The 17,833-nt window shown below is 42.0% G+C and overlaps 1 protein-coding gene across 8 annotated transcripts in view; it reads right to left on the bottom strand.

Annotated features, from left to right (window-relative positions):
- Window positions 1-17,833, bottom strand: part of ICA1 (islet cell autoantigen 1) — a 146,862-nt gene that overhangs the window by 9,066 nt on the left and 119,963 nt on the right. For 7 of the 8 annotated variants that reach the window (XM_082632530.1, XM_082632528.1, XM_082632527.1 and 4 more), the window contains 3 exons: window positions 16,848-16,900; window positions 13,796-13,828; window positions 3,180-3,449 (listed from right to left, as the gene is read on the bottom strand). In XM_082632530.1, the coding sequence (XP_082488656.1) occupies window positions 3,180-3,449; window positions 13,796-13,828; window positions 16,848-16,900 (356 nt within the window). The remainder of the gene's footprint in view (window positions 1-3,179; window positions 3,450-13,795; window positions 13,829-16,847; window positions 16,901-17,833) is intronic. The other variant, XM_082632532.1, reaches the window with a different exon arrangement.

Raw genomic sequence — 17,833 nt, 5'->3', positions numbered from 1 at the left:
GATAAAGGGCAAAGTCACAGAAGCAAACAGTTTTAGACTTCAGCATCCCTGAAGTAGGGGTTAACCCAGGGATAAGAAGATGACATTTGTGGAAAAGCAGAAAGCTCCTTCAGATGACTTGGGTCTCTCCTGATAGATTAGTGAGTCTAATACCTCGTATTACAGATGAGAAGGCAAAGGCCCAGAGAATGAGTAGCCCGACCAATTGCTGCAAAGTGAGTGCAGGGAAGGGAGTTTACAGAATAAAACCCAGGCTCTAAACCCCCTACCACCATTTGCCTCGCTGAGCCAATATGCCAATGAGCCTTTCTACTCCACGTTTAGTTTGACTACTTACTTATTTCAGTGGTTTATTTGATTTAGTTTTTGAGATGATCTGGATAATCAGGGGAAGTAGTTTCAATATGAGGTGCCAAAAGTTTAATAATTATTTAGATTCTTTTGCAATTCATGTGTATAGATGGATTTTCTAGACCATGGATGCAATGGAAAAAAAGCTAGAGCCAACATCCACCTTTTGCTCTTTTTTTAGGAGGTTGGAGGGAGTCCTGACAAAAGCACAGAATATGGTTAGAACTGGATTACATGATCAATCATCAAAGCAGGGAGCCCACTCTTTATCTGTACATGTGTTTTGAAGGTTTCCTGAATCAGAGGGCAGCACTGGGGCAGAACTGTTGGGGGTGCCTGCTGGTAACCTGTAGGTGTATAGAAGCTGAATGGGCTGCCTCTTTAAAACACTGAAGTTCACTTTTCTTTCTGTCATTTTGAGCTCCACAGCCATTCAATTTATGGCTGTTGGCATGCAAAGGAAACAGAATAACTCAGAGGTTACAAAGTAACTCCTTTAACATTGATCTTAGTACAACCCCAGCAGAGGAAAGGAAACTTCTGGCAGCCAGAATGGTCCCTTTATGGTAAATCAGATCATGTCCATCCTTGGTCCAAGATGCTGTGATGGTTCCGAGTTCTTCCAAAGGCTATGAGGCCCTATGTGGCCCTACCCGTCTCCTCTCCAAGTGCCTCTCTCTCTCACTCCAACCCCGGTGCTTCTCCTGCAGACCCTCGACCATACCTGATCTACCCTGTCGTTCCCCCAACACTATCTCTGGCTCTACTTCTTCCTTTTCTCCATATCGTTGGTCACTTTCTAAGCTACAATGTAATTTTATTATGTTTACTGTTCATTATCTCCTCTTCATTAGAATGTGAGTTCCAGGAAGGCAGAAGCCTTGTCTGTTTTGTTCTCAGGTGAATCACCAGTGCCTGGCGCCCAGAGGACTCAGTAAATATTTGTTGGACAAATGAGAAACTTGCTGAAGTGCTACTGGGGTGGTAACCTCCACTGAGACTCTGTTTGCCTGAGAAATAAATGGCCTCCCTTTGAAGTACCTCTTTCTCTTTCCATAGCGCGAGCTTGCATCTCTCTTGCCGTCAGATCACTCCCTCCTTAGACCCAAGTGTGGTCGTGTGCATTTCTCCTGGCCATGGGGCAAGGCTGAAGTGCAAAGCCCACAGCCACCACACTTGTCCTAGCTCTCAGGCGGAGTTCTGGGGACAGCGCCCTGGGCCTGAGCTGAGATCTTCTTGCTCTACCTGCTCAGGAAGAGGGCGTGTGGCTCTGACTTCTCAGTGTCAGCCTGGGGTGCTCACAATAAAGTGACACTTGGCCACACCAGCGAGGGAGGAGCACTGCCACCACTGCTCCTGGGCAGCAGCAGGGGCCCTGGTGTCTCCAAAGCTGGGGGCGCCAGGGGGATTCGTCCTCCAGCACAGCTGGAGAGTCTCTAGCAGCCCCCAGCTCTGGGCTGTGGATCCCGCTCCGGCCCCTGCCTCTCCCGACTCTCCCACACCTTGTTAGTGCCTCTGCCACAGGTGGGTGGTGGTGAAACCCAGTCTTTGTCAGCCTTGCTCATTTGAGGTCCCAGCAAAAGAGGTGGTGAAACCCAGGGGTGAAACTCGGGGCAGAGATGTAGTTTTGGATTGCAGTTATCCCTCCTATCTCTAACTCCATTACTGAGAATAAATGAGATGGCTACAAAATAGGACTCAAAAAGGAAGATGAAAGGAATCATGTATTTCATAAAAAAGAGTGAAGACTTTTCTTTTGGTCTTGCCTACCAACTCTTGTCATGTCCATGATCTCATCTCCAAAAACATGAGGTGTTTTTTTTTTTAAATTTAATAGCCCATAATTACTTAATCATTCCAGCTCTGCCACTTGTTCTCAGCTTTAAGTGCCAGATAAACACGTTGTTTATTAAGGAGATAGCCTAAATTCATGGAAAAACCAAAACAATTTGAGAATTTCTTAACAGTGATTCCTGTCTTACAATTAAAGCATGAAAGGAGGGGAAAAAGTGTTGAAATACTAAAATGGTTTCCTTCTCAAGGTTTGTTTGTTTAGAAACTCAAACTTCAAAATTTAATTTTCAACCTGAGTGTTAGTTTTTGCACTCGAAATCAATGTGCTCCCCACATCAGCAATTCTTAACCAGCATGTGGGCTGCTGGTGAGCCTCGGAGTACCTTAAACCCTTACCAATGCTGCCGATCACCTTTGAGCAGTGTGAAAACTCTACTTCTGCCGTGGTCGGGCTTCTGGGGACTGTTGGGCCATGTGTTTCACGCAGAACAGGAACAGCTGAGCTGAGGGCATACTCAGGGTACTGGTAAGCCCGGATGGAGAGGAAAAAAGCACCCAGAAAGCTCCATGTCTATGGGAACGTGGAGAATGCTGCCTCATGAGTATGTGGGAGAACTCAGCTAGGGTGATGGCCAGGAAGAGATGGCGAAGTCAACAAGCCACAACCGTGAAGGCAATCTGATCCCTCAAGTGTGCCATGAAAAAGTCTAAAGTCAAAGTAAGACAGTAAGACTGAGAACCACCCCTCTAGCCTTTGATTAATAGGAAATGTTAACAGGAGGAGAAAATTATGAGAAGAAATAGATTTTAAACCCTAATATATATCTTAAAGCTGGAATGTGATCTGAAATTTGAGCTAAAGAGTCACTGAATATAAAAGGAAAATTTAAAAACAAAAACAACAAAAAAGGACACTGGCTATAAGATAAAACCCAGAAAACATTAAAAAAAAGATAAGGAAAAATAGGCCACTGGATTTCAAAAAACAAAAAATGAACCAACAAAAAACCCATTTCAATCCCTGTGGTACATACCTTCCAGTGAGGCCTGTAAGTCTTTCATATTTTGATCTAGAAGCTGTGAAGGAAGGAATCCTGAGCCTGTCTGGGGCTTGGGGTCTGGCTCTCCTGGGGCCGCAGTGGGTGCTGGCTCCTTCACCCGACCGTCTCCAAACACAGCAGCCCACTCTTTGCTGAACTCGCCCTCTTCCAGGGAAGAAGCGTTGAAGATTTCACTCAACAGCAGCAGGTCATCTTTGTCAGCACCTTCAGGTTCCAGGGTCCCTGCCATTGGGCCCAGGCAAGCTGATCAAAGCAACAGAACACGAAACATATCACCACCAAGGGCCCAGGTCCTAGGGAATAAATGTAGTGGGGGTTGGGATGGGACAGGCCAGGTGATGGCTAGATTTTTTAAAAAGTTAATCAAAATATAAATTAATTCCCTTATAGTCTCTCAAGAAATTTTGGAATTAAATTTCTAGTCCCACTGAAACCAAGCAATACCCTGTGAGGACTTCCTGGGGACAGCCCCACCCCCCATGTCCCCTGCCTCTTGTTCGTATAAAAGCTTTAGTCTCCTAGGCCTTCCCAGAGTTTGAAAGAGCAAATTTAATCAGAGAAGTGAAAAAACAACAACAAGAACAAAGGAACACAGTCAAACAAGACAAAATAATAATAGCTGAGCCATAAAACAAAGTCAAAGACCTTTAGTTTCTCCTTAAGGGTTATAGATAATATCCTAAGCCATATCCTTGAGTTGTTTTACAGATACTAAAACCCCCACCCAGTGGAGGAAGTTAACTGCATGCCGACCACCAGCGTGTAGATGGGTTGGAACCAGAAAGTTGATGACTGAGATTCCTGTAACATCACCTTGTTACCTTACCATCAACCAATCAGAGAACTGTGTATGAGTTGATCAGACACCCTGCAAGCCACACCACTAAGCTTGCCTTTAAAACCCTTTCACTAAAAGCCATCGTGGAGTTCTGGTCTTTTGAGCATGAGCTGCCCGTCCTCCTTGCTTGGCTCTACAATAAATGCTGTACTCTCCTTCACCACAACCTGGTGTCAGTAAATTGGCTTTGCTGCTAGTTGGGCAAGTGGACCCTTGTTTAGTTCTCACTCATTCTCTTTCCTTCAAAGCAAGCCCAGTTTCTGAGCATCATTAGAATTGCATTGAAATAGTTTCCACAAAATTCTAGTGTGTTGGTTTCTCCTTAATATAAAAGCACATTTACCACCAATACATTTCTCAGATATGAAACAAAGCCAGGATTGAAGGCATGTTGGAGATCTTAGTTCCTTGTTTGTATAGCTTCCTAAATCTTCCCACACAAGCCCAAAATTCACAACCAACGCACCATGTGGCAGCCTGCCCTGCCATCCAGGATGAGAAAGGGAGACTCACCATGCCCAGACTGACCCAGGGAGATGGGAGCAGAGGTATCAGGAAGTCTAACAATGACCAAGAAAGACATCCTTGCTTCCTGTCTCATTTGCGGCACCCCAACTGCATAAGGCAAAGGAAAAGCGGGTCTGGTTTGCCTGAGGGCAGCGGTGAAAGAATGACAGGAAAACAGGGCAAATCACACACGGAACCACTAGAGGATGAGCTTCACAGACCAAAGACACAGCCCTGGAAGGTTGGAGTGAGCACTGAACCAAAGGAGGAGCCCCTGGACCATCCTTTACTTGCTGTGTGACTTTGGCAAGACCCTTAACCCCTCTGGGCCTCTGTTTTATCATCTATAAAATTTTATTAATAATGCCCACTTGAATATCATCAGGAAGATCAAAAGAAATACAACTGAAGCCTCATTGCCGGTCCAGAAGGAAGACTTTAGAGATTCATTCTTAGAATATGAACACTGGCAAACTACTAAATAGTGAGTACAAGTAGAATGGGAGCATTACTATCACAAATCGTATAACCTTTCATTGCGTTTTCTACGTATTTTGAAAACCAAGAATTGATGATTTTTTTAAACTCTGGCTTTGTTATGGTATCTAACTGCCACTTGGAAACTACAAACATTTTTGTTGTTAAGTCATGAAGAGAGGGAACAATCACGATTTACATTTTCTCTGAGCTAGATGGTAATGCTGACACTGTCATATTAAGTGAGATGAACAGGTTTCCCTCAAATATATGAGATAATTTTTAAAAAGCCTTCACATGAATTAAATAAAGCTCTTATATCTCTGTCGGCTTTACTGGATCTATTTTCAACAACACTTTATAGAAAGATCTATGACAGAGGGGATTTTGGATGTGCTGTACAGACTGGCTATCCATCAGGGAGGGGAGGGGGCCAGGCATGCTCATATCACTGTGGTTTAAAAATAGTGGCGAAATACCACCTTAATTGGACAGCTGTCTAATTTAAGCATTCTTCTTGTTTGTGTTATCACAGAGGTTTGCACTAAGATATAGCCTGTAGGTGTGGTGGTGAGAAGATTGGGAAAATGGCATTTTACTAAACAAGCTTCTGAGACAGTTCTGTAGTGACAGAGTAGTGCAGGAACCACTTAGGCCTGCGCGTGGTAGGGAAGGCAGGGCAGGAAAGGTGAGGCAGCTCACTGCTGTGAACAAAGGAAGGAACCTGGGCTGTGACAGGGTGTGTCCATCAACATGCATTTGGGTGTCCTTCCTCCCTCTCCCTCAGTCTCTCTCAGCATCACCCTTTTCACATCTATTAACTTCACAAACCTCTGTACTTCCTACTTTCAGTTGGGACCTGAGTGCCCGAATCTTTTCTCATGGTTTACTTTCTGGCCTGACTGAAACCAGATGATTGCTGAACCAAACTCTTTTTATTGGAACCAATTCAAGTCGATGTACAGACCCTAGAGAAACAGATGACTTTAAAGGAACATTGAAAATTATGTGCATTCCTCCCAAAGTCACTTTACGGCTCTCCACTGAGTCAAAGCCTGGGGGAACCTTCGTTGCTTTCATCTAGATGTCACTCCAGGGAAAATCACAACCAACATTAGCAACTACAAATAATAAACCTTGAGAGCCTTTCAAAAATAACCACAGACTGGAAGAGCTCTTTGTGTTTACTGTTTAGGTTTTGTGCAATGATATTTAGAGTAGACCTCTTTGGGTTTTTCTAACTTAGCATCCCTTTCTTCCTCCTCTTTAGTTTCCCTTCGGGGAGACACCTTCTCCTCTGATCCTGGTGAGATACCACTTAAGATGCCTCACCACCTTATCCCAGGTGGATGTGTGACCTAGGCTGGCCAGAGTCTTTCATTTCTCAGGGCATGGTGACTGGCTCAGGGATGGCCTTCCCTGAGTTTGGAATATGGAAGCTGGAAGGAAGCGGGGCTCTCTTCTTTGGGATTTTAAGTTCTAAAGATGCAGAGTTGAGGCTCCCAGTGATGATGGAGCCAAACAGGGAGGGAAGAGTCAGAAACAGAATCCTGACAACACTGTTTAAGCCCCTGGATACAGCCTTGCTTAAAGTCAATCCACCTAAGTTACATGCACCGATATCCATACATTCTTTTATTTTCTTTTAATTTTAAAGCTAAACTATTTAGAGAAGGGCTTCTATTACTTCCAACCAAATGATTTCCAACTAATAATCTATCCTATCCAACTCAAATTTAGTGACTGAAATAAGAAAAGGACCCACGGGGAGGATGATACTGTCCAGAGCTAGATCTGAATTGAGATTTAGTCTAAGGTCTACCATTGAACGTGGCCTATTACTTAGTGTCCTGGTTATTTAACAGTTAAAGCAGGCTGCACTGTGGATATTTTCTCTTTTAAGAAAACTTGTTAGCTGAAAGCATTGAAACTGACACTGACTTGAACCTGAAAACAGGGAAACCTCCTAATTATTACCCTGATAATTAAGATGCTTGAAATTACTGTACATAACTTGTAAGAAGATCACAAGTAAAAAAGGACGGGTTTAGATCTGTAACCAGACAAGTCAAGACTTGAAAAATAACACTAGTCAGTTGGCTCTTAAGAATCATGCTATCATTTTCTCTGGAAATAATTCAACTCAACTGTGAGAAAATGAGGACACACAGAGATACGATAAGCTCTTTGAGAGAAGCCTGGTGAGAGTTACAACTGGAGTCACAGCCTCCACCATGTAAATGAGCAAGCGTTGCTCCTGGGTTACGGAGCCCCACCCTGCCTTTGTCTTAAAGAATGAACAAAGAGATTGCAGGTTCATTGCCTTGCAATGAACCTACAAGACTACCTGAAGAGACAAGACTTATTATTATTCTCTTAAATGCGTATACCAGGAAGAGGGGAAACAAAAGGAATCTCACAAATATATTTTCTATTTTATAGTCTCACATTGTTAGGCATTAAGTTTAAGTATTAAGCTAAGATAAAGCCAAGTGTTTACATCTGAAGAATTTATGGAAGGTGCCCAGGCTATGATGAGCTGGGGGCTGGGGGCAGGGGCAAGTCACCAAAAGGTCATCTAGCCAAATCCACAGATACTCCTCCCAGCCCCCTTCATGCCCTTGCTGGCTCTCAAGTCTCCATGTTTACTTTCCCATCAGTAACCCAACCACAGATATTACTACAAAAATAAAGGGCAACACATGTGACATACTCAAATTCTCATTGCTTGGCCTCCAGCTCTATGACCCTTCATGCTCTCCCTCCTCCTTTGCAAGGTTAGCCCTCCCTATGCTCTCCCCATGCTTGTGGGAGCCTGCTCCGCTCCCAGTATTATTCCAACATCAGCATCTGTAATCGTTCATTCTCCAAGGCTTCCTCTCCCTGACCTCAGGTGTGTGCACAGCCAACAATGTCAATCTTCACTTGATATTGCCGTCTCTCCCCACACACCCCCTGTCAACTTACTGTCCTAGTTTCTTCTTTCTTCTACAGCCACACACTCTACTTTGTCACCACTCTTTTTGGGGCTGTCTGTCATCAAGATCCTGCCCCCACCTACACTGAAGTGGCCCTCTTGAAGGTTAACAGAGAGATCCTCATGGCAGATTCCAAGCCCCTTTTCTCAGGCTTTGACCTCTGTAGCCCTTTGCACTAATGCCCACTCTGGAAATGCTGTCATCTCCTGTGAGTCCCCATCAAGTGGCTCTCTTGGATGTCCTCCTGTCTCCTTGACAATACTTCCCCTGCTGCCTATTCCTATTCTGGTCGCCCTTAAGATTTCCTCCTAAGCCATCATCTCTCTTTTCCCTACATTCTCTACATAGAAGATCTCAGTTGTTCTCATGGTTCCAGTGTTGCTTGGGAACATTCTCAAATCTCCATCTCCAACTCCAACTTCTTTCTTGAACTTGGATGACAAATTCCTACCTGGGGGCCCTTAGGGGATTGCCCATTGGCGAGCCTGCTGGCGTTCCATAAAAGGCACCCTCATGTTGTATACCTTTGCTTAATTCAGCTGTGAGGTTATTACTCCCTTCCTCAAAAACCTTCAGTGGCCCCCTCTGACTCCTGAGTGAAGTAACACTCCTTATGGTGGGTTCAGGACCACTACAGTCAAGCTTTAAGGCAGCCCTTTCAGCAGCTCGCCAACACTGCCTTCAGGGAAGCCTATGATTCAGCAAAACTCCTCCGCCTGCCATTCCTCAAACATGCTTTCCTGCCTTCCTGTCTGGGAACCTGATGTTTTCTACCAATGAGATGCCCAAAGAGAAGAGTCATACTCAACTGAAAGGGATCGTATAAATCATCTCCTCTAACTCATTTTACAGATGAGGAAAAATACACCCAGGCTAGGTGACCTCAAGGTCATATACTTTATTAGTTATAAATTATCTGGCTGGAGACCCCTGGCTTACAGGTCAAGTTGTTTTTTTCAGTGCACCACACTGCTTTCACTTCAGAGCCTATTAAGGATCTCATATATAAACAAATATTTAAGTTTTGTAAAGTTTGTAGGGTTTCTAAGGTCATATGGCTCCACTGGTAGCTAGGCAAAGCTCACAGCTGCAGGCACCATGGCAGAATGGTCGAGGTGACAGACCCACTCAGCACGTTTACCCTGCCCTGCCCTGCCCAAGGATTCAAAAATAAAAACCCTATGCCTCTGGGAAAACATTCCCTAGGAACAGTGATTCTGACCCAGTGAGTTTTCAATGAGTGAAAACTGACCTTCAGAGGAAGCTCTCAAGTTCAGACTGAGTGTGGGTGACAGAAAGCTAATGTAGGAGCCAGGTGACAGCCCACTCGGGTGATATTTTTGAAATCATACCGAGGTTCATGACCTCAGCAGAAATTAGGAACACAGAAGATGGAAACATAACTACACAGACCCAAAATGAGAGCACAGGAAAACAAGCAGATAAATGTCACAGAAGTTCCCTTCATCTGTGTGTGAAACAGGAAGACACTCTGGTTTGCTCCCTGGTCCCCACTCTCAACATTATGACTAATTGTAAAGGCCACACGCTTGAAACACACATGAAAAACCCCAAACACCAACACTATCCTCACACTTGGGTAGGAAACCACCTTACGAAGCTGTCTAACAAGAAAAATAGTCTTCATTATAAAAGGCTCTGGTAACAAATTGTACTTGTTTGGAATTCAAGAATACTGCTTCTGAAAACTCCCTTCTGGTGAAAAAAGACATGAATAGTAATAGCAGATGGAGGAAAACCCACCCTGCCCACTCTCTGGGACACACACACACACCCCAAACAAAAAACAAAACAAAAAACCCCCTCCCCCATCAGAGGAAAAAAAAAAACCAACAATGCTAGACCCTGAGTAGGCACTCAAAAAATACTTTTTGATGAGCCTGGTCCTCCATTGTAGCATTAGAGCTTAACAAGCAAGCAATATTACTGGACAACTTGATACCTGGAGCAGGGGTAAAGCTACGTAAAACACTACAGACTATAAGGTGATCAAATAAGAACAGTATTTGGTTTTAAAGTACACCATTATCTCATGAAAGGAACCAAGCCAGCAGTTTTCTCCCTAGGAGACTGAGGGAGACAGGGAGAAGGGAAAGTTTATGAGAAAAGATAATGAGCTTAGTGTTTGACACATGGCTGTGAGGAAGCAATGGGATCCCTAGTTAGCTATATATATATATATATATATATTATATATATATATATATATAATATATATATATAATATATATATATAGGTAAGTACAGGAGACAGCTCTGAATGACTGGGCGGGACCTGGGTGCAGGGACAGAAATGCATATTACTGCTACAGGCTAAAGCTTCTCACCCAGACATATGGGAGCTAGTGAGTGAGTGTCTGTCTCAGTCATTTGCTAATTGGCCAGAATTTAGAATCACAAGTCTGGAGATAGAAACTAAGGAAGCAGCCAAAGACAAACATTTTCACTGTAATATGAACAATTAAACCATTTTAAAATTGGTCCAGTTAGTCCTAGAGAGGGATATTTTGGATAAGGCCGAGTTAGGAGATTTAGGTGAGCTGAATTCATGTAACTCTCTTCTGCTTTATCCCACCACTTTCTGTTCAGTTATCTGAGAGTTATTTTTCTTGGCCCAACTTTGAGGAATACAAGACTTTACATGTTATAACTCGTGAACTGAGACTAAGGACTGTCACATGTGGTCACAAGGTGATTTCAGAGCCACTTTCAAGTATCTCAAAATGTCACTCAGTTTCTTTTTCATTTAAAATGTTTGTATAAACTGGCCAAATATTGGTTTTCCATTACATTATCTATTCAGTAGGAGAAAACACATTTCATTAGGACACTGAGTCGGAGTGATTCGGCTCCTGAAGAATTGTGTCCTTGCTGTAGACAGAAGCGGTCTACTCTCTGATAACACTGTACCAGGGCTTAGCCATGACTTGTCCAACAGAATCAGCACTGGGAGTGAACCAGCCTCCAAGCAGCAGGGTGCTAGAGCTTACAGCTCCCCCAGTCCTATAAAGTCAGCCATCCCTGGATTAGGCTCTTTTTATTTCTTGATTATTTAATGTCTTACATATTATAATCAGTATTTTAATTCAGGATTTGGGCCTTCTGGCAGTTTTCCGAAGGGCATACATTTGGAAGTCAACTAATTAAGAGTATTCTTTTCTTCCATCACCGCAAGTTCTCTGTACACTGAGAGAATATTTTTATACTTGTGGCCATGTTAATTTTTAAGCTGATGCTACCCCTGGGGCTGCGGATGCAGAAGAGGCAGATAGAGGGAAAGCACGGCTGGTGACTCAAGGGGGGCTTTGTGGGTTGGCAGAGATAAAGGGAAAGGAGAAATTATGTGACACTGCATTTAACCAAGAAAATTTGTAAATCAATTTTTCTGCCTGAGAACGAGTACACATTTTGAGGAAGAGCACATTCATCTCTTCATTTTCAGAATTAAACTGAGTGCTCAAAAAAAAAAAAAAGTATATGAGCCGCAATTCTACGAAACAAAGATTGTAACTATAAACCAATGAGGTGTGGAAGTTGTTTTAAATAAGTAGAAAGATATCAATCTTATTCCAACATGTCTTGGCATATGCATTAGAAGCAGCTCATGAAAGTAGGCCTGTATCTTGGGCAGTTAGCATTTCTGACTTAATTCTGTGAAGAAAGGCATGGCTACTGGGTTAGTGTTGTACCACTATAACCAAGTTTAAAAAAGTCCAAATCCAAAACCAAGAAACTTTTTTTGAAGAAGCAGGGAAACACGAGACTATAGACTCAAATGTGCTTGTGTCTGTGTAAAGAAACACTAGAGGGATGCACTAAGGGATGGAATAGAGAGGAGAGTGGGCAGCAGCAATGGGAGTGAAAGGTTTGCTTTTGTTTTTTTTTACTGTATACATTTATATCATTTTGATTTTTGCACCAATGTGAATATACCACCTAATTCAAAAATTATGTTTATTAAAATAATGAAATTAAATAGGAGATAATAAAAGCAAAGAGCAAACTATATAAACAAGAGGTTGGGAATAGGATAAATCATATTCCTATCAAAATAAATTGAAGCTTATGTATAATTATAAATAATTTGTTAAAGGTTAAGACTTGCTAAAACTAGGTGTTGGGTACCTATTACTTGTTACATTATTATCCTTCTCTCACCTTTGTAAGACTGAAATATTTCCCCCTCCAAAAAATAATTTGTTTAAAAGCACTTTTATTTCATCAAAATATTCTATCCTTAAGCCAAGGGAGAAACATTTTTATGAAAATATAGGCCATGTAATGGCAATCTGCATTAATTATTTGCTTTTTTACTTTCATAACCTGGTGTGATTTCAGTATTTACAAATAAGTAGACATTCTGATAAATACGCATGAACATTCATGAAATACTGCACAGTGTGTTGCCTAGAATGAAAAATTAATAAGGAAAGTGGGTTTCTGCCCTCAAGTTTATATGCCTTAGCCTTGGAAACTTTTTTTTTTTTTTTTTTTTTTAAAGCCTTGGAAACTTAGTGCTAGAGTTGTGATGCCTTTCCAATTTTGAAAAAACTTTAACCAATGTCCTCTGTTTTCCAGACTTTCTCCTCTCACACTCTGGGAATTAAATCCAAATCAAGCAAAGAGTGAGTAGAGAAAATCATCAGCCCTAGGTAACTGGGGCCAGCAGGATGATCTTTGCCCACTTCTAGTCCTGTAAGAAACCTGTAAGACCAGGGCAGACGGTATGCCAGCCACCCAGGGCAAGGGATGCTCTAGAATTTAGCTGAGAATCTCAGGGGTAGGATGGAAAGCAAAGGCTATGACCAAGCTGAACACACTCAATTTCTTGGGATCGCTTAAGACTAGGCATGTCTCATCCAAATCCATAGTTCTGGAATCTCTTGTGGGGGGTTATTTAGTAAATGATTTTAGGTCTGGTGAACTTGGGTGTGGGACCTGGCCAGGCAAGCTTTCCCTGTGCATTTAACTAAGGTTCAATGAAGATAAGCACAGTACATCAGCAGGGCAAAATTTCTTTCTTTCTTTTTTTTTTAATTAGATTTTTCTGTTTTTGAAAATTGCCTAAATTAATAATTTATAATCTATTTATTTATTTTTAAAAATTTACCTATTTTTGGCCACACTATGCACGGCACGTGGGATCTTAGTTCCCCAACCAGGGATCAAACCCACGACCCCTGTAGTGGAAGCACAGAGTCTTAACCACTGGACTGTCAGGGAAGTCCCAGCAGGGCAACATTTCTAGTCCTACCATCTCTGCTTACCGTTTGGAGAGTGTCCCTGTGTCAGAGACGATGAAAGACCCTTTGCATACTTGATCTCCAATCTTGGCAATAACCCAGCAAGACTGTTGCTACTGGCTCCAATTTACAAATGAGAACAACTGAGGCTAAAAGAGCTTAAGTATGAAGCAAGTTACTTAAGGCCATAGAGATCATTTATAGGAGAACAATATTTAAATTCAGGTCTGTCTGATTCTGAAAGCCATGGTATTTTTCTACTCCAGCATTCAACCTCTGACATAATAGCTTTTAGTTTTAGTAGTTTGAACATTATGTCATTACACTAAAGATGACAGATCTACACATACTATTTGTGCTTGAGCATATTTGAAATCACTTATAAAGACAAATGACAGTCACCTAAAAACAACTGCTTGGGAACGCAAAGCTATTCAAAAGATAAAAATTATACTTTCCTGCATGAAACAACAGTATTTAAAATATTAAACAAATTATAACCCCAAAGAAATACATAAATCTTACCACCTTCCTCGAGTTTCATGTCTAATAGTTCATCTATAGGTTCATTAGAGGAGAAGAAAGAAAAGAAAATTGAGTCATTTTCATTTTGTAAGGAGTTTGAGTCAAATTACTAAAATTGAGTTGTTTTCCTTAATCTAGATTACCTGAGCATGCATTATGTATAGAGCTTTTGTCTAAGGCAGATAAAACACTTTTTTCATCTTCAGCTGTAAATATAATACATGCATTTGGTTATCACCAATTCAGAAAGGTGTGTGTGTTCATATACTAACGCTAAGGTAAATACATGGCTTCAGGAAGAAATGGTATCCACAAACTCACTCACGCAGAAGCAGGGGTCCTCAGATGATAATTTACTCAAGCTGCTGGCTCTCAAGGAATGCTGAGTTAACAGCCCTGAATCCTTGTTTTGTTTGGTAGAAAACTATATGACACTGATCAACAATTCTCCTTCTACGGACAAATGTGTGACTTAAGTACTGGAAGATCGAGTGACGGTGCGCTAAGGAACCTCAGCCACGTGGGCCTGGCTAAAATAAAAGGGCAGATTACAGGTGAAAGAAGCCAACCTGTAAAGGCTACATTCAGCGTGATTCCAACTATATGACATTCTGGAAAAAGCAAAACTATGGAGACAATAAAAAGATCAGTGGTTGCTAGGAGTTTGGGGGAGGGAAAGTTGAATAGGTGAAGCAACGGGGGATTTTTAGGACAGTGAAACTACTCTGCATGTGGTGGATACATGGCATTAAACATTTGTGAAAACCTGCAGACTGTACAACATCTAATGGAAACTATGGAATTTGAGTGATAATGATATGTCAGTGTTGGTTCATTGATTGTTTACCCTGGCGGGGGATGTTGCTAGTGGGGGTGGCTATGCATGTGCGGGGGCAGGGCATATATGGGAACTCTTTGTACCTTCTGCCTGATAAAGTGTGTGTGTGTGTGCGTGTGCGTGTGCGTGTGTACGCACAATATAACAGCCTTAAAACTTGGTTTGCTCATAGGTACATTAGACTTTCTACAGGTCCCAGAATAAAAGACAGATGGCACTTCATTATAATGGATTCCATTCTGTGTATATATAAAATAAGGAAATCAACATTTACGATCTCAAAATATTATGCAGCTACCACAAGCAAGTGAACATACAGCACAAAGAGAAAATTTGATCCCCCTGTACTGTCGCATGTTGTATAAATATATGATCTATATTGATAATTTGAATAGAAATAGAATCAACTGGAGTTTACATTTTTCCCACAAAACTAAAATTTTTCTATTCAATTACTTAGATTCCCACAGGATTCGTGCTTTCGGTCCTGCATGATCCTGAGGCTGGAGGGTGTGGATCAATACAGTCAGAGACTCTTACATGGCCAGCCTGCCTCTCTGGCTTCTTCTACCACTTACTCCCTCCGTCAACCTCTAGGACATTGTTCCTCTGACCTTCCCCTGGTCTTCCCTGGCTCATAGTCTTTGCCCAGGCTGTTTCCTTTGCTTTGATAGGTCTTGCAGTAGTCTTGACTTAGCCAGTTCCCCGATGCCCTCAAACAGGTGAAGTCACCCTAACACACAGGCCCATCGCCCTTGCAGCCCTCACCTAAGTTGGAGTTGCCCAGTTACTTGTGTAATTGTTAGGTTACCACCTGCTTCCCCTTTTGTCTGTAAGCCCCATCCTGGAAGGGTCTACCACCACGGGCCCAGAGCCCTGTGCTGTGTCCGCCACAGAGGTGGCTCTCAATTAACATCTGCTGAACAAATGAACAAGTACATGAGTAAGTGAAGGCATACAAGCATGAAGGGATGACAGGAAGCCAAGCTGTAGAGGCAAAAGGTGACAGTTTTGTTTTTTTTTTTTTCCTGTTGAAAGACAGATGGGGGAAAAGCAAAGGAAGCAGTAAATGGGAGAAGAATAAAGTAGGTGATGTGGTTGGAAAAGTAGGAAGGAAGATGGAAGGAAGACAGAGTGTGAAGGGAAGAGATGGAAGAAAGGGGGAGTTCCAGGGTGTAATCTGCCACCTCCTGTCTCCTGGAAAGGCTGCCCCAGCAAAGGGCAGAGGCAGATACATTCCGAGAGGGCCAGGCTGAACAGGCGGTTGGGGTAGTTTGAGTTCTCTTCCTATCACCTATAAAACTTTCCCCTGCATCTCCAAGAATTTGAGTCCCAGTGAAAGGCTCAGCTTTCCATCCTGAGTTCTGTCACACTTTACCCTACCCCGTGCTCCTCATGCGAGAACCACCAGTGAACAAATGGGCTGTAATAGCAGAAGGCAGGAATAGCTGACAAGCCCTTCACAGCACACTGTCTGGTCCATCAGTGCTCTGATTCCTCTTCCGACCACACGAGGGTCAGTACGCCAGAGGGATCTGCTGTCACTCAGTACTGAGCAGGCCCAGGAACCACCTGGAAGAGCAGTGTCTGAGCTCTCCCATCTGTTCCCAACCATGACCAATACACACCCCATGACACAGCCAAAATCGAACTCCCCTGATGTCATCATGTAATCTCTTTACAACCATCTCTACAGCCCAAATGGCAGTTACAACTCATAAAGGTAATAGCAGAAATGTTATCACCTGTTGTAAAAGAAATAGTATCAATTGTGATGCTCCCCTGACAGGCTGCTGCTGAAATGACTAATGATGCTGTTTTCTAGTTCAAAATATATAACCTCTCTCAATAACGCTACAGGGTCAACAGCACTGATATTTGAAAATTTAAAACTTAAATGATGGGGAGGGTGGGAGGGAGGGAGATGCATGAGGGAAGGGATGCGGGAACAGATGTATATGTATGACTGATTCACTTTGTTATAAGAGGGAAGGGATGTGGGAACAGATGTATATGTATGACTGATTCACTTTGTTATAAAGCAGAAACTAATTAAAAAAAAAGAAAAAAAAACTTAAATGATAGGAAGCAAATTAATATAGAATTTTCTCAATTGGAAAAAAAGGTCTAGAAGAAGTTTACCAAAAAAGAAAATGAGCTGGCTGTTGTGCAGCAGTATTTCAGAAGCAGTTCTAAATAAAAATCGAAACTTACTCTTAAAACTAGAGGATTCCTTGTGCTGGTTTTCATCCTCTAATGAAATTAACCTTAAAATTAAAAAACAAAGTTTAGTAATGTTGTTCTGAAAATGTTATACTTATGATAGAGCCAGATTTTCTGTACAATATCTATTACTGTACATACACACACACACAATATGAACATACAGTCATTTACATGCTATATATTTTTGGAAGAAGAAATAAATTTGCTGGCTTTCTTCTGTCCCTGTATTAAAACTGGTTAGTGGTATCTTAACATCTGAATTTAGTTTCATGCCAAGGCACATATTCTGTAAATATCTAGGTGGGCAGCTATGTATAACAAAGATAGATACTTACAGTTATCACTTTAAAAACATAGTTTAAAAACTGATAGACAAGCAGGTGTTTATTCTGATTCCTGGTGTTACAGGAGAGGATACCTCAGGAGGTTAGCTAAATTACATAAGGCTGAAAGCAGGATCATTCTCAAATCCACAAGACTGTCGCCTACTGAACTCTCACTATTCATGGGTAAGATCATGGCGCAGATACATCACCACCCTGAGATTCAGCTGGTGCCTCTGAATCCCCCTCCTAGCAAAGTGGTTCACTTTATCTGCCATTTATGAACAAAATTCTTATTAAATTTCATTGTCATTTAAACTAGTTACTAGGTTATACTTTTTGAGCTTCAAAAAAGGAAGTACTAAAAATAATGAAGAAATATGAAATTAATTAAAACTAACCACCCAGAACTAATCTTCGGTGGTTCCTCTCTAAAAGTTAATGCTTTATTTTGATTGCAGTAACATATATGGGCGAAAAGAAGGCACCAGAACTCACTCCAGGCCCTGCCTCTTACTATACTAGGGGCCACAGGCAGTCCCTTAACCTCTCTGAGCCTCACTTCCATCATTAACACAACAGGGAAATGCCTACATTAATCACATGGAGGGTCATCATGAGGATGAGTTGAGATAACATGAATAAAGCACC

The sequence above is a fragment of the Mesoplodon mirus genome (assembly GCF_964341445.2).
Source record: "Mesoplodon mirus genome assembly, chromosome: 9".
Taxonomy (NCBI): Eukaryota; Metazoa; Chordata; class Mammalia; order Artiodactyla; family Ziphiidae; genus Mesoplodon; species Mesoplodon mirus.
Note: the sequence above shows the minus strand (reverse complement) of the source record. Positions and strands in the feature narration are given on the sequence as shown.